The sequence below is a fragment of the Triturus cristatus genome, chromosome 4_1, assembly GCF_964204655.1.
Source record: "Triturus cristatus chromosome 4_1, aTriCri1.1, whole genome shotgun sequence".
NCBI classification, from domain to species: Eukaryota; Metazoa; Chordata; class Amphibia; order Caudata; family Salamandridae; genus Triturus; species Triturus cristatus.
The window spans coordinates 1175117432-1175139446 of NC_140585.1; the positions used below are offsets into that span (position 1 = coordinate 1175117432).

The 22015-nt window shown below is 44.1% G+C and overlaps 1 protein-coding gene across 2 annotated transcripts in view; it reads left to right on the top strand.

Annotated features, from left to right (window-relative positions):
* CAMSAP3 (calmodulin regulated spectrin associated protein family member 3) overlaps nt 1–22015 on the top strand; it is a 261867-nt gene that overhangs the window by 99855 nt on the left and 139997 nt on the right. For both annotated transcript variants that reach the window (XM_085654390.1, XM_085654389.1), the window contains exon 2: nt 1013–1275. In XM_085654390.1, coding sequence (XP_085510516.1) covers nt 1013–1275 — 263 coding nt within the window. The remainder of the gene's footprint in view (nt 1–1012; nt 1276–22015) is intronic.

A 22015-nucleotide genomic window follows, 5' to 3' on the forward strand; every position in this document is an offset into this window, starting at 1 on the left:
ATTCTACTGTAATAAAAAAAAATATATAAACCCTCTCTGCTTTGTGGTTAATTAAACCTATTCTCGCTTTATCAGAAAGAACGACGTTGGGGAGCAATTGTTCCTCAGCTCAGATGCGCTAAAATATTGGCTAACAAGATGTTCTACAAGCTACATTTAAGTATTACTCGGGGCTTGACGTCACAGCCGTGGTACTTAATAGTGCTACACGTAAAAGGTGCTACGAGTTCCCAGTTGGGTGGTTCACATTTTAACAGCCCTGATGAAGGTTCAGCCAACACAGCCTGGATTCTAACTTGTCATATGTTTGTGAGAAAATGTCCAGCATGCGCACAAACAAATTAAACGGGTCTTCGTGGATCTGTGGGATTATGAACAACTACATTCTGAAGAAGAGTACGAGAAACTTACAGCGAAGGAAATACATTTTACCTAGTATAGATTTTGAAGAATGACGTTCTATATAAAGCTATGCCTAGCCCTTACAACAACCATAAACATAGCACTGCTTTTGAGATTGCATTAGGTGAAAATGATGGAAAAATTCGAACTGTTTAATGGCGACTGATTTAATTATTTTTTTTTTTGTAAGAATGAAGTCAACCTATTAGACAATAGAAACTCGTATATTTTAAGTTTTTGGTAGTTATTTAAGCATTTTAGGATTCGAGGTAATCTTACCCTGAACCCTAAAATGCTTAATTTACTTATAACTACCAAAAACTTAAAATATACGATTTTGTATAGTCTTATATGTTGGCTTCATTCCTACAAAAAAAAAAATCATTGTCGCGATTAAACAGTTACAATTTTTGCATCATTTTCACCTAATGCCATCGCAAAAGCAGTCAACGTTTTAGTCCACATTTGAGCCTTCAGATCATGTTAACTCTAAATGCCCTCCTCCTCTCTTCCACTGGACCAGCCCACTTGCAAACTAGGCGCGGGTTTGTTTTGTGTTGATGATGGTGTGAGATTCATTCTAAACCCATTTTATCATTTGTATTCACAGACCATGTCCCAGAAGAGCTGAAGGAACCATTCTACACGGACCAGTATGAACAGGAGCATATCAAACCCCCAGTCATTCGCCTGCTCTTATCTTCCGACATATACTGCCGGGCATGTCGCCATTCCCTCCCAGCCCCGGAGGACGGTGCTTCACCCCGAGACAATGCAGCTGTCTTGCAGCTTCTAGGGCGCCGGGGTCTGGCTCCCATGGACCAGGACAAGCCGGTCAAAGATGTAGATCTAAGGCAGAACCCCATCAGGATGGTAAGCCTTTGCTACTCAGTCTGTGCCTCTCAGTACCCAGCTGTCTTGCAGGTGGTACCTTTGTGGTGGTATCGGTGTTTTTTTGCTATGTGTCCAAATCAAAAGACGATTGTCATTACATTTCTTTCAATTTGAAGTCTTGATATTTTTGTTTTTGCCTCTTTTATTTTCCTCTTTAATGTTTGTCATTTGCAAATTCAATTAGGTTGTATTTATTTATTTGAAAAGTTTTATAAAGCGCGAACATGACCCATATGGGTATCCTACATGTGTAGACATGGTAACTCTGGCTACTGACCTCCCCTTCCCGCAATGTTGGTCTAAGTCTAAGAGGTGGTATTGCCTTCATCTCCGCATCTTGAATATACCATAATAATGGGTGGAATGATCCACACTGAATGATGTTACAGCATTTCTAGATAACTATTGTCATAATGAATGCTATGTAAAGATTCTGATGGTATAATAGAATAATAATTCTTTTACTCTGCAATATTGCAAGAACATTGTTGCAGTATTGCCAATGTTTTCTTGGATTTATACAGTGACTGACTGCTGTCGCGCTACCTCCATAGGTCATTGCTTTAACAGACCGGATCAGCTATACTTATGGCATGCCTACTCTTGGAACAAACTCTCAATTTGGTTGCTAGATTTACCACAACTTTCGCCTTTCAGTGTTTGCCCCAGACACTCTTAATACTTCTTCAATGCGGTCTTCTCTCCCAATATTTCTGCATGGCCCATTTGCGGGGTTCCAAGGTGCGGTGGGATTTTAAAGGTGTTGGCTCTGTTTTAGCTTGCACTGTTTAGGTGGCTGTTCGTGTTGAAGTTTTCTACATAAAGTAGGGTTTGTGAAGACTAGTTGTTTTTGGGTACATGTGATTTTCAATGGATAACCCCTTGTATTTGAAGTGTATTTTGGAGTTGATGTCAGCCAGCAGAGCTGGTAAAGAGTCTGTGTGACTTTGGGGTTCTCTTCCATGGCTGCAACAGTCCAGTACCTTCCTAAGATAAGAAAGAATTGCTCCGCAATACACAACAAAAGGTGGTGTGTAGAATACAAGCAGTAGTCTCAGCCAACGGCATTTGCTCGCGCTGCATTCCAGTCCACGGCTGATAGTTTTGCAAGACCTCCTCTCATCCCGTTTTCTTTCTGGAATACATTTTTTTTTTTTTTTTTCTTTCAGTTTTTAGCAGATTATGAACCTTACAAAATCTACCCGCATAGGATCAAATACTGCATTTAACTAAGACAGTGGAACCGCATTATGGTTTGAGTGGCTAGACAATGGTCGGTCCAACTTGTTGCACATTGTCATGTGTTTACACACTCAACATTGGGAAGTAAAGGGCGGGGAAGACAGCAGGTCGCTATATTTTCTGGTAGAGTTAAAGTCTAGTTTGGAATATTTTAGTCCCTCTTTTCTCCTTGTATCTTGCTGATGGATTTTAATACAGTCGGGAAGAGGGACATCCACAGTATGTTAAGACAATGCTTGTAGACCCATTGGTCTACAGTGTTTACTTGCTACGTGGTACAATTAATATTACGATACGTTTCCTCTGCTAAAAAAATAAAATGAAATATTCAGTTTTGATTGGTAATGCGAGATTCGGGATAAGGTGTGGCTGATTTGCTTTGCGCTTTAATTAAGCATGAAGTTATCCAAGCATGGATAGTATAGTATTTAAGGGCTGTGTCAAGCGAAGAATCGGAAAATGGTCTTTGCTAATCGATTATACGCGGGTAAGGTGTAAATGTTTAGGCTCCCTTTTCTTGAAAAATGCAATATATTTTGGCCTGAAGCCAAAGACCTCCTCTCCTATGTGTTCAATAAAGTTAGTTCTGTACAACATTTTATCTGGACTAAACTACAGTGTGAAATGTGAAGGTGTGTGCAGAAGTGCCACGAGGTCTGGAAATGTGTTGTTTTTGTAGCCGCCATGCGTTAGAAAAGTTAATTTAGCATCTTACGTAGTAATGTGATTATTGTTGTTGTTGTACTTCTCTGATAAATGTATTGCCCCCCCCCTATGAATACATTTGATTATTGTACTGTGAAATATTGAAATAACTTTGATTACCAAGAGCACATGCTATGAACTCGTGGGTAGCCTCCATTTTGAATACTCATTTGGTAAATCTATTTTTAACTGGAGTGTAATCAATAAAGAGTATGTTGTTCCAACAGACTGTCACAATAATAGGTGTGGTTGTGGTTTGCCTTTCCAAAACGCACTTCTACTGCTAGACTATGTAGATGATTATTTTTGCTATTGCAAGTGGTGTTATGAAGTAGTTATTGTAGTGTCTTGTGAGTTAGAGACGACAGGATTCTTTTGGTTCCTGATGGACTCTGTGCACACTGGATTAAATGCGTGCAATACTAAGCTCCGTGTGTGCCGTGATCATTTGCAAGTACCTGGGCTGGGGTTAGGACACTACAGCTGGTGACGAGATGGGAGATTACGTAAAACCAGTGACCTAAAGAGCCACGAGTGTTCTTCCCACGCGTTTGATGTGGTGCAGCAAACTGCTTGTGCGTGCCTCAGTTGAAGTGAAAATCAACAGTTGGCGTACGTGGAGTCAAAGCAACACTCCAGCTGGTGCAAGGCCTGTGAAGAAAGTGACGTCCTTCCAGAAAGTGCGTTCATCGTCTGTTAGAAATGTGTTGGATAAATTTGAGACTAGGTACTGCGTCACAACATGACACAGAGCAGTCATTCATACAGTACGACAACCAGGTATAAATGCTAGAGGCATGCTAGCTGAGTGCAAAGAAGTGCTAAAGCCCCCTCGTATGACTACATGATTGTGCATCATCAAGGAAAATATCAAAACCCTGCTGACTACTTTACGTGTGCCAATACAGTGTCATGGCACTACATCTAAAGCGGCTGATGCTTATGTTAACTACATTGTGAGATCCAGTACCTCTGCTGCCATATCAGTAGGACAAATAATTACTGCCACGAGTACCGACAGAGATCTGCTAATACTCTGAAATCATTACATACCAGTTGTGGCAAACACATCCTCGACCTCTTCATGATGATACCAGAAATTCAAAAATGTTCAACAAGAACTTTGTTACTCCAGAAGGCATCTTAAGAGGGTCAATAATTGTCATACCTGAAAGTCTGAGACAACTAGTTATTGAACTGACCCATGAGGGACACCGTGGGATTGTTGCTATGAAACCAGCTTTACGGGACTGAGTATGGTTGCCCCGTCTTGATGAAACAGTTGAAAAAGTTAAATGCATCTCATTTGTGCAACTGTTTGTCATCTAAGAGGCTCCACGTCCATTAACTGTGTTGGATCTCCCAAAGCTTGCATGAGAGAAGATTGCAATCTATTTCTTTGATCCCCTTGACAATGGACATCATCTACTAGTAATTGTTGATGAATATTCCCATTTTCCTCTGGTGGAGGATCTGTAGTCAACCACTCATGACTGAGTCATTGAGAGACTAGAAAGTATTTTTGCACCTTGGGGGTGTTCCATCGCTTTTGAAATCTGACAGTGGTCCACCTTTCAGTAGTCAGGAATTGAAAGACTTTCTCACTCATTTAAAAAATTAAGCAGCAGAAAAGCACACCTTACAGGCCACAGGTAAATGGTGTGGTCGAGAGATTTAGAAGTACCCTCCAGAATACCGTTCAGTGCACTGAGCGGGAAAAGCTTGAACTTAAATCTGTTCTTCAGTCTATGCTTCGTGTATACAGGTCAACTCCCCACTCTACCATGAATGAGAGCCCTGCCACCTTAATGTTTGGGAGAGCCATGGGCACCAAAGTGCCACAATGGGCCACTGAGAGATTTATTAGCCTTGATAAACTTCAAAGCACTGATTCGTCTCAAACGCAAAATGAAAACCTATGCAGATGGACATCGCGGTGCGCGAAGCACTGAGTTCAACAGATTCAGCCAAGTCATAGTCGGACAGAAACGCAAGTCTGATGCTCCCTCTCACCCACTGAGGGTTGTAATCAGTAAAGGGCACATAGTGATTGATGATTATCCTGGAAAGTCCATTACGCAAGATTGTTTGCATTTCAAGCACCTGCCTCGATCTTTGCCAACTCCAGATGTCAGGAGTGAGACTTGTTCACATGAGAATCCAGAGAGCCCAATGACTGTATTGATGTCTGTCACCCATGCCAGTCATGCACACTGCTCCGAAAACTTGGCGGCTTCAAATGACCATCTCTGGGTGATTGAGTCAAGCACCAAAATTACTTATAGAAGAGTTCTAATGCTTCTATGTATTGTTGGTACTTTTTATTTAGCAAAATGGAAGATGTAATGTCTTGTGAATTAGAGATGACGGGGCTCTTTTGGTTCTTGACGGACTCGGAAGAAAAGTGACATAAGGGTGTGGGTGATGGAATTCATGATGTAGACCAGAGGTCTTCAAACTTTTTCGCTCTAAGCCTTCCCCCCCATACCCCCCAATAAAACATTTTGACGCCAGGGCCCCCCTCCAAACCTTTATGACCAGGATTGGGGGAGTGGCAAGGCTGAACACAGGGGGTGGGGTCTTATGAGATCATTTCTGGGAGATGTCTCTATGCCAAATATCGCACAAATGTGCGACTCATAAAATATCAAATTCATCAAGCAAAAACATGAATTAATCAAAAATAAAAAAAAACTCTCCTCCCCATAATTGAGTTTCAGTGAGCCTATCACACACCTCAGAGCCAATGCAACTGCACCTGCTATAGTAATGATAACCATGTCCCTGAGCAGCAAGAAATATCCTCCAATTACATTACAAAAGGTGAGATTTTGTAAGACTTGGAAAAAATTAAGCGATTCACCAAGAATCACAGGATGTTGAGCGAAAGCTGGGACTTGAACCTAGTTCCCCTGTTCCAAATTCAGCATTTCTCATAATAAGGCCACATTTCCTCCCCCAGAAAAACATGTGGTCCCATGTATTGCCCCCCTTTTTGCAGCAAAGGTTCCTGTGGTGCTAATGCTAGCAAGGACAATTAGCCCACATACCCTTTTTTATTTTTAAAAGGACAGAACTGTAATACAGTGGGCCCCTTAGACCAGTGGACCCCAGTGCTGCTGCACCTACTTCACCAATGATGGGTATTGCCTCACCAAGTGGGACATCTCCTCTGCCCTTTGTTAAAAACATGAGCTCCCATTTTGTCCAATCCCAGTCACTGTGTTCTCTCTGATGCACACAGAAAGGTGTCTCCTCTGCTACAATTTTTCACACACTTCGATCATTACTTAGAGGGCCAAAGCAACACTACCAAAGCAAGTGGCCACTGGACCCTACTGTAATAGTAATCTACTAGTAAGAATAGTAAAACGGAAATGGGGTTTAGCTGGCCACTTATACCACTGGGACCTGGTGCCACAGCACATGCTGTACTAATCATACCTACAACTCTGCATTATAGAAATATGTCTCTCATATAGTGTGTGTGTGTGTGTGTGTGTGTGTGTGTGTGTGTGTGTATATATATATATATATATATATAAAAAAGAAGGTTGCCGTTGTATTGAGTCGCTCTCCAACTCGGTACGCTGTTTGTGCAGGCGGCTCCTGCGCGGACACACATCGCCTCATTCTTTCCTTGCCGACGCGTTTCGGGCTTTTGCCCCCTTCATCATTGGGCGTGGTTAAGGCAAAACCATGGCAAGCAGGACCAACCGATTTATCCCCTTTATTTTTATCAACATTGCGTACAGGTGAGTATCACGCACTGATTTCTGGGACTGGTAGTCATTATATATTAAGCGTAAGCGCACGGTAAGCGCACGGAGCGCTGCCACAGATATATATATTGATTTAAATGCTATTTTCTCAGGAACTACTGAACAGATTTACACCAGACCTACAAAAGGCACTTCCTTGACCTTATGGCTACCTCTGCCAAATTACAAGTAATTCTGTTCTGCCGTTCGGGCTGTAGCTGTGTCTAAAGGTCCTATGGAAAAATGCATGGGGAAAACGCGTTTTGGGACCCCCCTTTTTTCTCAGCCCCTGCTTGACGAATCACCCCGAGACTTTCAGGGTAGGAGTGGAGCGTAGCGCCCCATTAGTTTTGAAAATTTCGCGAGGATTCGTCAACCGGTGCCAAAGTTATTCAAAATAGAATTTTCAGATTTCCTATAGAAACATGGTCCTAACTCTCTACTGGCGACCGCCAGTAGATTATATATATATATATATATATATATATATATATATATATATATATATATATATATATATATATATATATATATATATATATATATATATATATATATATATATATATATATATATATATATATCATGGTGGAGAGTGGCTTGTGAATAAAATCTATCAAGCACCTATTTGGGTCCTATCTCGCTTTGTTCCAGCGGAGTGGTATGGAGTCATAGAGCGAGCAGTCTATGATATATATATATATATATATATATATATATATATATTTATATTTAAAAAACCATAGGTTTCACACATGTTATAGTTAGCTGGGCATTTCACTCGTGAAAAACCAATGAAATTCCCCCGTTATAGTTAGTGCAGGCAACTATAACTCACGCGACCGCAATCCTCTGCTGATGACGTCAGATATTACATCACTGTATTTAGACACTTATTTACCCATGTCTTCTTCCATTAATTTTTAGCTATACATATATTACAAATATTTTTTTTTCAGAAAGACACATGTCATCAGTGATGTAATATCTGACGTCATCAGCAGAGGATTGCGGTCGCGTGAGTTATAGTTGCCTGCACTAACTATAACGGGGGAATTTCATTGGTTTTTCACGAGTGAAATGCCCAGCTAACTATAACATGTGTGAAACCTATGGTTTTTTTCAGTGAATTTGTACGGTTTTTTAAATGCTAAGTTATGTATTTATTTATTTTAAGGTTTTTCACCGTGCGCGGACCACCACAGCCAATCCTGACGCGTTTCGGGCGTATGCCCTTTATCAAAGGTGAGCTGCGGCGTAATGGCAAACATTCAGGACTTCCAGCATTTTACCCTCTTTTATTTCTACTTCAAACATTAACATCACGTGAGTTTGCATAGCATCCTGAATGTTTGCCATTACGCCGCAGCTCACCTTTGATAAAGGGCATACGCCCGAAACGCGTCGGGATTGGCTGTGGTGGTCCGTGAGGAGACTTCCCTTGATCGTCACTTTTCTCCTGCGGGTGCGTTCCAACTGGGGGAACTCTCTTTCGTCTCATATTTGCAGACGGCCCGGTCGCGGAATAGCACCGCCGCGTTATCAGCGCGGATCCTTGGTTGCCTGTAGTGGGCAACTGTCTGTGGAGCAGGAGGGGATTGTTCGCACTGGGGGGAGCAGCTTTGAATGGACCCTAATTCGAGTGAATTTCACGGCGTGGTGGCTACAGCCCACATGGGTGTTATGGCAGGACTTCAACTCCCAGGATGCTATGCAAACTTTCAGGATGCTGTGCAAACTCACCTGATAATGTTTGAAGTAGAAATAAAAGAGGGTAAAATGCTGGAAGTCCTGAATGTTTGCCATTATGCCGCAGCTCACCTTTGATAAAGGGCATACGCCCGAAACGCGTCCGGATTGGCTGTGGTGGTCCGTGAGGAGAATTCCCTTGATATTCACTTTTCTCCTGCGGGTGCGTTCCAACTGGGGGCAACTCTTTCTTCTCGTATAGAAATATAGATTATATATATATATATATATATATTAGTCCAAAAACAACAGATTAGGAATACTGTGCACATCATGCATTTACTAACATGTTACTTGTTATCTTGACAGTTATGGGATCAAAAAATGACATGTGTCATACATCTGGGCATGGAAAATGCATCCGATTGATTATAATGAGAAATCCTAAATTACCATATCACTATTAGATGACCTGAAGTCAACAACATTAACACAGAGGAAGCAGCGTCTGGTGCTCCTATTAGTTATAGGGCCATTGAGGGCACAGAGGCACCTGCACTTCAATTATTGGTAATATGGCAAGTCAGTAGTTCACCATGTGGATTGCTTTGGCCATGGAATTTGGGGTTGTTTCATCTTGGCCTCAAAGAGACTGGGAACTTGTTAATTTCTCCCGCTCTGCAAGGAGCGTAGTGCAACAACACTGGGACCGCTTGGGCCCAATCCCAATCCAGGAGAACAGAGCGCAGAACGTGCAATCGGCTGCATGAGGCGCTGCACAATACAGTGAAGACCGCTCGTGTTGCATCTCAGAAAACCAAGTGCTTCGGTTGTAATGAACGTACAGCAATCCCCCTCTGGGCCCCTACCACTCCCGGTACCTTGGAGATGAGATTGGCAGTGTTTCTCAGTGACTCTGGGGCTCAGCTACAGTATGGAAATGCCACCTTACGAGGTTGCAGGACAGCGGTGGAGATCCTTTACAGTACCTTCAAGGTAAATCTAGCTGGTCTCCTTCATGTCCGGGGTTTCAGCGCTCACACACCCGTATTGTGCATGCAGCAGTGCGAGCCCTTCAAACGCTCGTCACAAGAGGCTGGATCGGCCCACCCACTTCGACATAGAGCACATTGTTAGCAAGGATGCTTCATTTAGGAGTGGCTTTGCAAGGGGGGTGCTTTAGCAGCTGGCGGCCATCTCGCATACAGAGGGATGGTGCCTCCGAGTGGCACTCAACTCTAGGACTGTTGCACCTTGTGGCTCCCCCTGCCTGGGGGCCGCACTGAAGGACACACACTGCCACTCCATGTATATGGGGAGAAACGCTCTGTCGAGCTAACTTGTAACCAGGTTCTCCCCCGCAAAGCACTCCACACACAGATAAACAGTTGTAGACGCATTTGCGCCCCCCCCTGGGAACGCAGCCATGGACCCCCAGGGGGGCGCGCCCCACAGTTTGAATACCTATGATGTAGATTGATCAGTTAATGGTTGCACGCTGAGGAATAAAGAGGTGCAATGCAAAGCTCTGTGTGTGGCATGATCATTTGCAAGTACCCGGCCTAGAATATGATGCTACGGTTATGAAGTTATTAGGGTCAACAACATGGTGATATCTGTGTAGCACAGTACTACTAAAAGTAACAAGGGAGCCCAAAAAATATACTTGACTGCATATGGTAAGTTTCAGATTTGCTACGTGAGCTAATAAAAACTTATCAACAAATACATGACAAATAGAATATATCATAGTTTGCTGAAGGTTTCTTTGCATGCTCTCTGGCTCACAAAATAAAACTGTGCTGAACAAGCCAAACAAACATTTTCCCTTTGTACTCCTGTGCCATAAAATGAGAGCGTGACCTAGCAGTGAGTTACATAAACTTGCAGCGGGCGTCAGGCGGTGGGAGGGACAACACTTCCCAGGATTCCCGGCACTAGTACCGCCCCCAACCACCACCACTTCCGCGCCTGGAGGTGCCAAATACGAACGGCTCCCTCCGTGTCGCGGGACGCGCGCGGGCAGCGCCGGGCAAAGGGCGGGCCGTCTGTGGCCGTCAGGGGCCAGAGGGGGTCGGGTCGGGCCACCCCTCTTGGTTACTACATCTGGAGACCTGACAGTGAGTTATGACTGTTTGACTAAGGGATTGTAAAATCATATACATATCTCTTTGTCGCGAGACTCTGCCACTTGCTACGGCATCTTGCCTGTATTATATTGTGCGCACGCTGTGATAGGGGAGCTGGGGATAAAACTGTAGCTAATCCAGGCTGGGTGTAGTGAAGGTTAGGACTAGCGTGGGGTGAATAAGTACCATTACGATACCTTCAAGGGGAGTGATTATTTGTTGTTGGGAGCATGGCAGGCAAAACGGTTACACGCTCGACAAGAGCAAAGCTCAACACTCCCTCTGTTCCCCAGGCGCATAAAGCTGACACTAGTTCCCCTTTCCCTGTAATTAAGCAGCCAACAGCTATTGACCGTATGCTTAAAAGAGCGCTAGGGGCTGTGTCCAGCGAAATCTAGCACACAGAGCGACGTTTGTCCCTAACCCCAGTATTTGACCCACTTGTCGCTACCCAAGATCAGGACCAGGAGGTTGTGTTAATCTCACCGCCCAGCCCTTCAGTGCCCAGCGAGCAGGATATCTCGTGTGCCCAACAGACCACCACAAGGAAAAGGGAGGATTTAGCCGCAGCAAAAGGGTCACAATGCAAAGAAAGAAGAGAGGCTGCCTAAAGAAGCGAAGGACCAAAAATAGCATAGTGAGCTCCTCCCACCCTGCGAGCAGGAACAATACTGGGGTAGAGCGAGCAGTACAGACATCTCATCAGGTAGACCCACCAATATGGTTGACCCAAATTACGTCCGATTTACAAGCTCCCCTAGAAACATTTATTGTTAATCAGATGAAGCCGCTAGTAAGCAGGTTGGACAAAATCCTGAGTGAATAAAAAAATAGGGAGAAAAAAGGCAGTACAATAGGGGAATCAAGTAACTCTATAAATACCCCAGACACTAATTTAGTGTCCTTAAGTGATAAGAACCTTAGTAATACAGGGGACGCACAATCAATAATTGCACAGACCCACAAAGTCCCGGCTCCCCAGCTACATGCGGATAAGCTCACTAACCCAAATGATAGAGGATTACACACAATTAATGGTCCATGTGTGCAACACTCGGACAAGCGATCCCAACTATCTGCTGATTCCAATGTAAGAACAGTACACAATGTAGAGAGGGCTACCACAATAAACTCCACTAAGGCTCTACCTACTGTCAATTTACCACCTGAGTCATGTTCGTTGGTGGTAGTTTTTGCTGGGGTCCCAGAATTAAAACACGAGCAGAGAGAAACACACCAGGAGTTAAAAAATAAACTCATTCATTGGTTGACCCAAAATAGACCATTAGCAGATAACCAAGATGGGGAAATCCTCTTGGTTAGAAGAGTGAACTGGATAGGAACCAGACCCAAAAACATCGTAGGCAATTGTATTATTGCTAACTTTAGGGATAAGGGGGGGGTTGTCGAGCATATCCTCACAGGGGACGCTTAATCGTGTGAGCGGTATAAGGCCTCTGTCACTTAGTTATTTTTACCTAAGGCAGCATGAGATACAGGAGTTACAGTACAACACTTGGAGAAGTTGGGAGGGACCAAGCTTGTACTCAAACAGGACCCCAGATTGCACACGAGGAACGGCAGGGATATGGGCAGGGGGACACCCATGCTGGGTAAACAGGTTCAGTCCACTAAGGCCTCTAGAGGAGACTTACTAATCGCCCCACATACCCCGGAAAACCGAGGGGGGACACCACTCACACACTTCTTGGTCAAAGAGGATAGACAGTCAACATTAGGGGTGCACAGGTGTAGGAGCCTAGTAAAGACTCCGGAAGCCTCTAACTCCATTGCTAAGGGACGACCGCAAGTAATCTCAGGGTCAGGAGCTATAGCCCCAGCTTCAACATTGCAGGGTATGGAATCTCTGAGGCCACATGCTAGGAACCAAGATGGGCTGGTTAATATCTCTCAAGGTATGACTGGGCCAGGGAAAGATAAAATAGCGGAAAAGGGACTGAGAACTATCTCTTGGAACATAGCAGGTCTTGCAAGTAAATTTGACAATGAGGACTGGCGGCAGTACATGGCCCATTTCCACATAATCTGATTGCAAGAAACTTGGGTAACAGATAACACCCACTTCCACATGGCTGGGTATAAATGTTTTTTTTATCCCAGCACAGAAAACCACCTCAGGTAGAGCTAAGGGAGGATTGTCCATGTATGTAGATTTAAAAATACAAGGCAAATGGACCAGTGCGGACTGGTTCTCATGGAACATCCAGGCTCTGAGGTTTAGGAGTAAAGGGTTAAGGCTCGTGTTGTTTAATGTGTATAACATAGGTCTTTCCGAAGATGATATTCCCATTCTGGGGGAATTAGATTCCAGACTGAGCCATGAGCTTGCGCCTGTTAACGGGGCTTTGGCCTCATTGATATTAGTAATGGGTGATTTGAACTGCCACTTATGCCCCCTGTTGTTTCCGATTGATGTGAATTGGTCACAATGCCCAGTGAAAAAAGGTCCTCATTTTATTCACTCATCGTGGGGTATAGACCTGGGTAAGCTCCTTCAATCTTATGACCTGGAGCACACGGTTGATATGATGCCACTGGGGTCAGATGGCACTCTCCCCCCCCACCTTTAAAGGGAGAGGGTGCTCTTCCTACATAGATTATATTCTTGCTTCCAGGTGCTTAAAGAATCGGATCACTGAAGTAGGAATTGAGTGGAGCCCCTTCAGTGACCACAATCCCTTGGTAATGGAGTTTATGTACCTGGCGAAACAAAAGTCCAATCCAGTAGGGGGCATCACCGAGAGAGTGACGGACCAAGGTAGAAGACTTAGGTGGGCGAAATTAGACGGGGAAAGATTTTACCGGTCCTTAATGGATAAAGGTAAATCACTCATTGATGAGTGTTTAGATCTCTCTGTGGTAGGGGATCGATTAACAAATGCATTTGGCCAAATAACTAGCCTGGTGGAGGGGCTATTGTGGACCAAGGCCCCAAAGAATACCAACTCGAATACCCCGAGATGGTTCGATGGGGACTGTACACGAGCCTTGAGGGAGCTAAAAAAAGCCCTTAGCAGCAAACCTAGGGATACTGTGAAAGTCACAACGTGTAGACTAAAATATAGGAAGGAGCTGAAGAGAAGGAAAGTAGCACTGCAGGGGGAAGCGTGGGCGGCCTTGAGGGCGGCCTTGAGGGAGGCCTCCGAAAAAAGGGATATCACGGAATTTTGGAGACTAATAAATACCCCTTGTTTTCAAGACAACAACGCCCCCGAGATAGGCACAAACATCTTGCCGGAGCAGTGGACAGCCCACTTTGAGGGCCTGTACAACCATGGGGAGGAAGACCGGACAGAGGAGATGGGGCTGGTTACCCAGGGACAGGTACTGGAGTTTACCTTAGAAGAAATCGTCATGGGCATTGAGGGACTTATTAAAAACAAAGCCCCGGGCCCAGATGGGACCCCACCGGACTTGTTTCTGAGTAACGTGGAGTTATGGGCCCCCAGTTTAACTAGAGTTATAAATGCGGCCATTAGGGTTGGTCTGCCCCGTTCCTGGTCGTTGGCTATTATAGTACCCATTTTTAAAAAGGGCAACCGAGATAACCCCCAATGCTACCGTCCAATTTCCCTGATAGACGTTACAGCTAAAATCCTAGGAAGAGCAATACTGAATCGCCTGACTGAATGGGCCGAGGATAATAATATCATCTCGGACGTCCAGTACGGTTTTAGGATAGGAAGGTCCACCAGCGACCAATGCCTGAACCTCTATATGTTGGCCGCAAAGTATATTAAAACCAGCAACGAAGCCATCTATTTGGGGTTTATGGACTTGGCTGCTGCATTCGACCATGTTAATAGGAACAAGCTCTGGGCTATGATGAATCATTTGGGTATTGACCCAGGTCTAATCTGTACTCTGAGGGAACTGCACAGAGAGACCTCCGCCAGAGTACGCTATAATAAGGAAGGGGGGTTGACTGATTCTTTCAGATGCACAAGTGGTGTGAGGCAGGGCTGCATACTTGCCCCTTTCTTATTTTCGTTATACATTAACAATTTAGAACAGTTCCTGACCAATTTAAAAATAGATTGCCCTAGGGTGGGGACACGCAACATCCCGGTGCTGCTGTACGCAGACTATGCAGTTCTCTTGGCGCGAACCCCCAAAAGCTTGCAGACTCTAATTGATGGGTTTGTCAAATTCATGGACGTGCTAGATCTGTCTGTCAATCTAAAAAAATCTTATGTAATGACGGCAGGTCACAATCCACGGACCAGCTTCCCATATAGAATTGGAAATCACACACTAGAAAGGGTGCAATCGTTCTCGTACTTAGGCTTGCTCTTTGATGAGTCACTGAAATTTGCCCCTTTGGTACAGGAAAGGTGTGGCAAATTGGTGGCCTCAACTGGTGCTATAGCGGGTTACGGGAGGAGAGTTGGCCGTTGGTGTCCGGAACAAACAATGAACCTTTATGGCTCAATGTGTTGTTCCAAAGCCATGTACGGCTCAGAAGTGTGGGGTTTCATAAATCTTGATTAACTGCAAAGGGAGGAAAACAAATTTTTACGTTCAATACTGAAAGTTCCTAATAGCACTCCAGCTGTCATAGTACACAGAGAATTAGGAAGACCTTACATAGAGGATATGATAAAATTCAGACCAATTCTGGCCTGGCTCAAAACCTGGACAAACCCCGAAGCTGCGTTGAGTAGGCAGATCCTAAAAGATTGCCTTGGAAGAGATAAAAGCCTGAACATTCCATGGCTTAACTATGTTAAAACTAGCCTGGAAAATATGGGCTGCAAGGAGTTCTACTCAAACCCCTCAGTGATTACACCACAGGATAAGCTTAAACTCAAGAGAATTTTTTGGGACCAAAGATCGTCTGTTAGAACCTCAGTGGAAGGGGCCAAACAATCAGTGAGTGCTTATAGCAGGCTTGAAACCACTGAAGGGATGGAACCGTATCTTTGTGTTATGTATAATGCCCAACAAAGGTTTTTAATGTCACGTTTTAGGCTCAATCTTTTATCATATTTGTTAGCTGACCCAGCTGGTTTTAGTCATTTAATTGAGCAGAAGGGTGCCTGCGGCTGCGACAATAGGTCTCCGCAGGACACCCTTCATTTTGCACTCCTATGTCCTTTTTATGCAACCCCAAGACGTAGATTTTTAAAGGAAATTTTAAAAAAGGCCAGGTTTAGCCGAGCCAAAGAGGCATTGACCTTCCTACAAAGGGCTAGTGACCCGTTAACACTGTGTTCTGTCATAAGTTTCTTGAAATTTGCACTAAGATTAAGGGTGACCAGAGGTTAGAACCATTTGTGAACCTGGCAGGATTCCTCACCCGCTATTTCCATTAAGCTACCAAGGTGGACTCACTGTGAATAATGAATTATTTTTATATACATAGATTCAGTCAATGTTTCTGTATGATGATTTAATACTATTTTAACTGTATATAATGTGTACTCTTTTATGATGGTTTTTAACCACCGAATAAAGAATTTACTGACTGACTGAGTTACATAAACTATTTGGAGGACATGATAATTGGCTACTAGGAAATAAAATCTCAATTTTTATAACCATAATAATGATTCTTTCATTTACTTTGGGCTTCATATATAGCACAATTTTACTAAATGTAGCAAGGAAGCCCATAAAATAAACTAGACTGCAAAGGTAAAGTTAAAGAATTACTACATTAAAAACTAAAAGACACATTTATGGTCTCATGATTATGTAAACCAATAGGCAAATACATAATAAATGCAATAGATAAAAAGAAAGCATCCCATTAAATTTCATTGCCACTCTATATAGTTCGTATTTTGAGAGATGGGAATTCCTCGCATTTTAGCTCGCTAATAATTTTCCAACCTTTTGAGGAATGCATCAAAACTTTCCAGACCTATTGTATTTCAAGTAGCATGAAAATGGCTGAATGAATTTACATTGAATTTGGAAGAATTATAAATTATGGTGCAATGATGATGCTTTTGGGGTACTACAGTTAAGTACGGTATGTATTTTTAAGTTATAAAGCATTTGAACTTGGTGAGATCTGTCACTGTGGCACTTTTACAGAATTTCACAAACTTTCATGAAACTAATACAGTACATGGCCATAACCTTATTTAAAAATACTTAAATAATTGAAAGAAATGCCCTTACCTATTACCATTTTAATAAAGTGGTAATAGGTCGGTGCCTACTACCTACCTATATCAAAGGCCCGAACACTGAACACAGCCAAAGTGTAGTAAAAACAATATGGCTGCGTTTTCATTCTCTAAAAACAGTGATTGCCCAATTATATTCTGGCTTGTCATTGACCTATATCACAGTACACTGCGAAGTTACTGCGGTGTACCGAAGGCCAACAATATAACTGAGGCCTGGCTGTATTATTATATTGTGGTACTTTCGCATCACGCATTGTGTTGCATGGGCAATGCAATACTTAAGTTAGATTTACAAATCAAGTCCACCGTGTGTGGCCCTGCATTGGTTGGTAGATCTAGTTGGTGGAATGCCAGGTTTCCCCCCCGCCCCCCAACCCCCACTTTAAAAAAGAAAAAGATATACATCTGAGAGGGATTTGGTTTCAGAACATGCCTATGTTTGATATTGGGTTGTTTTATTATGCCTTCTGTTACATTGGTTACTGGTGGGGGGGGGGGCTGTTTGAGGGCTATTAAAGGTGATATCAGTGCAACACAGTACCAGTGTTACAGAAAAATGTGAGTTAAAGTCGCACATCATTACGGGCTGGTGGAGCCTGCCTGCACTTCTCTTGCCATCTGTTCCTGCCTGCTGCGGTGGGACTTGGTCCCCCAGCGTTCTTGGCAGCAACCGCGCAGGAGGCGTGGTCAGTCCTCCCAATGCCATAAACACTGCTGGGTGCCCACGCAGCGCGGAACTCGTGCAGGCGTGCCTGGGCCAAGGGTGGACCCGTCTACACCCATCCACGACTGACAGAGGTTGGGCTGGGCCCACTCTCTTGTTTTTTTTCTTTCTGTGCTCTTCTATCAGTATATTGGAATACTACTACTTCAAGCGGGTGCCAGTTATAGGACCCTGAGGGACCATTGGGAAGCAAGTTTGTTTTCCCTCTTTTGTGCCTCATACAAGCTAGCTAGTAATTAGCAGCATGGGTAAACGGAAGGTTGGGGGAACAAAGTCTTCTACTGAGCCAACTATTGCATCTAAGCGATCCACCATAGATACCTTTCTTGCCTGTGCCGTGGGAGCCTTATCCAAAGATCTAGCTGAGCGTCGCATGTCCCTTAGTGCGACTGGCCAAGATGGGGCAACTGAATGCACAACATCTATCAAAGAGAAGTCTGGCCCAGGTAACGATCAATATCCCCAGAGCTCAACATGCATCAATGGGTCTGCAAACCCTACAGCTTGCTTATTGCTTACTGTATTAGAACCAGCGCCAGCTTCTATTTCCCCACCCTGGGTCATAACGGTACCGCTAAAGCCTCAATTATTGTTCCAACTACTGCTCGCCCACCAGCAGCTAAACGTAAAAGAAAGACCCAGAATGAAATTTCTGTCTATTTGAGTTCCCCGGATATACCTTTGCTGCAAGGGGCAGCTGATAATAACAGTAACCCTATGGACAACCCGGCATGGACGCCATTATGGGATAAGTTAACAGTTGTCATCAATGGTTTTATTAATGCCTCTTCAAGACTGGGTGGGGTGGAGGATGAACTGGAAAATGTTAATAATGAGGGTGTAATGCCACCAGATAAGAGGCCACGACCACCGGAGGCGAGACTGAATAATGCTATAGGTGGCATGCTCCCCCCCCCCCCCCCCCCGTGCCGAAGCTGCTGAATGTATGGCTCGTACTAGACCAAATGCAGAGTGTTATCTGGGCAACAATCCCCAAGTGATTAATAGGGAATCTTCTAGGGAACCTGCCACTATGATGCATGCTGCGGACCAACCCTCACAGAGCCTAACAAATACACACCCTCTCAATATTAATATGGCTCCCCAAGAGCTAGTTGCCATTAATCTGCCACCTGCCTGCTGCCTATATGAGACCGTATTGGCGAATGTCCCCCCGTACCTCACCCTGCTTAAGCTAGGGGCATGGGAAACTACAGAATGTTTAAAGAATAAGGTTGTCCACTGGCTTAGTGCTAAGCATTTATTTGTGCCTGCTAGAGCACACAAAACCCTGTTAACAAGGAAAGTGGGGTGGATTGGGCCCCTGGAAATAAACTTCGATGGTGATTGTGTAGTTATAAAGTTTAGGAATCCTAGAGTTCCTGGAGGCATCCACACAAAGATGAGGGAACGTACCATGGCTACCCAAGATATAGGCATATTTCCATTGTTTTTTAGTTTTTATTATCTACGGAGTACAGGTCAATCAATGTCCTAATGATACATCAAACTCTCAAGCACTAAGGGTGACCCCAAGACCGTATCTGCTATATTGCTCGGAGTTCGCAGTCCCAAATAGATATCGGGCACTACCTTAGATAATAACAAATGACTCAGTCCTGATCAAAGCCATGCTGGGGATTCCAGGAACCATTGGGGAAGGGATCTTATAACTGGCCAGGCAAGTCAACTATCCCTTAAAGATCATAAACCCATCCCTGGAACACACCAAGTCTGTAGGCTGGCTGTAGCCAAGCCCGCCATGGCCACTGGCAATGAATATTTTAGTATCTGTAATATACCCACTCATGCACCCTGCATGTCAGCCCTTTGAGGGAGGGTTTAAGCTCACAACATGGAACATGAATGGGCTTCTGAATAAGATGGGGAATGCTGACTGGATTAATACTATGACTATGACATCATATGCATACAAGACACCTGGTGAATAAATCCAGTGTATGTAGAAGGGTATTCCTCATACTATGTAGAAACCATAGGGTTACAATCTGGGCGGGCTAAAGGGGGACTACAGATACTTATTTCCAGTCAAAGTTAAAAATGCTGCATCAGTGGGTCCCTGTGCACAATCGCTGTGGCTAAATAAACAACATTGGCATAGCCAATAGGTCTCGCTTTTGGGACCTTATAAGTGTTTAGCCATGCAACAGTTGCATAACTAAATACTTATAAGGTCCCAAAAGCGAGACCTATTGGCTATGCCAATGCTTGTTTCTGTTTATTACTGCTCTGTAGTAATGGCAGTGCACAGGTGCCACCATTACTACATAGAAGTAATAAACAGGAAAAAAACCTGGCTCACAGAGAATATCAAAGCGGCCGCGAAAGTGATCGCGATTAAACATCAAAGCGGCCGCTAAAGTGAGGCGCGTGAGCCCACGCACATGCACTGTAGCTCTAGGCTACAGTGGTAGCACTTTTTTGAGCCCTCACAAAGTCTCGCCAGACCAGCGCATGCGCTGGGTCAGGCGAGACCTAAAAAGGAGGGGGAGAGATGATAATTATGAATTTCTATAACCACATCTTTGATCCAACACGCAGAAGTATGGCTATAGCCCTTGACCGCGGCCTTGAAACCTTTCTAGCTTCTATTAATACGGATTATGTATTAGTATGGGCAGGAAACTTTAACATTCAGTCATTTGCAGTATCCACCGGCCAGGCATGTGGCTATATTTACCAGGATGGGGAGGGGAATTACCATTTTTAGCACCATGAGTATGGCGAAGCACTAAACCCGATTATCTCTAAATATGATCTCCAACTACTTGGAGGTGGCTGTGGTCCTAATGGGGAATCAGTCCCAACCTTTACAGGGAGAAATTCATTTTCTACTATAGATCATGTACTGTTACTTGTCTCCCCCATTGGTATTTGTGGTAATCGCAGTATTGTACCCTCAATTCTTAGGGACCACAATCTGACACTACCCTTTTTTTTGGGGGGGGGGGTGGGGGGGTCAACGACAGGCCTCATTCCCATTAATAAATAGTATTGACCCTATTAGGAAAAATGGTGTAAGAATTAAGTTGACAGGTGTTGAGCCCCGTACGATTATGCAGAAAATAGTAAGGTCTAATTACAAGGAAATAACTTGCTGTCTTCGAAATTGGCCCAAATATGATTGAAAATTTTAGTTATATTGTAATTTCCATTAAATCACTTTTAACTAAATACACAAATACACCAGGGAACAATAATAGATGGTTTGACAGTACTTGTACCACTACAGTCACTAAAATGTGCCCCGGTAAATTGCCCACAGGATACTTTGATCATTAAATCCCTTCAGAATAAGTATAAATTAGCCATAGCTGCTAGGAAAAACATACTCCAGGTGGAAGCATGGGAAAGCCTGGCCATCTCTGTAAAAACCAGCAATACCAAACGTTTTGGGGATACAGTAAATGCTCCCTTTTTAAAGAATATTAACCCTGAGTTTTGCTCCTTTGTTCCTGCGATAGATGGGTGACCCATTTTGTCGACATTTTTTAGGTCTCGGCTGCGAAGGCTGCGCTTGCGCAGTCTCGCTCCGAGATTTAATGACTTGGAGAAGAGGGGCTTGAACCCGCCCCTCTTCTCCCCTGTTCTCCATTGGCTGGCCTCTTGAATGCTGGCCAGCCATTGGAGAAGAGGTCAGTCATTCACATTAGGCCCCGTCCTTTTCGGATCGGGGGGCGTGTTTTTTGCGAGAAGTCTCAAGGAGGAGACAACAGCAAAACACGCCCCCGAATCCGAAAACGACGCTGCCTTTCTCCGAGGCATTTCTGTTTTGCCTCGGAGAAAGGCGGTGGTGTCTTCCGGTGCCCTCGTCGTAGATGTTTAAAGGCTTGCATACGAATTGGATACAAGAAGCGGCTGCGTCTTGAATAGATGTTCCTAAGCGCACTTATTAATTAATGAGGCTGGAGGCAGAAGGCACAATGGCCTCGGGTCTGCGTGCTGCGTGTCTCTTTAAGAGGCTGACACCCTCTAGCCGCTGGAGGACTCTTCCTCTATGGTGAGCCCCGCCTCCCTGTGCCTGTTCATTACTGGTAGCTTGAACTTGCTTAGAAAGCATGGTCTGGTCTGCACGTCGAATCGGCGCTGTTCCGGGGTACCCCGCACACATGGATGGAGGGGACCTTCGTTAGCTTTGTCTGTCTGTAGTAAGTGATGGCTACTTATTTTGCTTAGTGTATGTTCATCGAATGCTGTTTAGACCATGCACATGTTTTCACCCAACCATACCTCGATGTGTGATGCGTAGCGGGTGAGAATAGTGCACGGTCTCCAGGACCCTCGCAT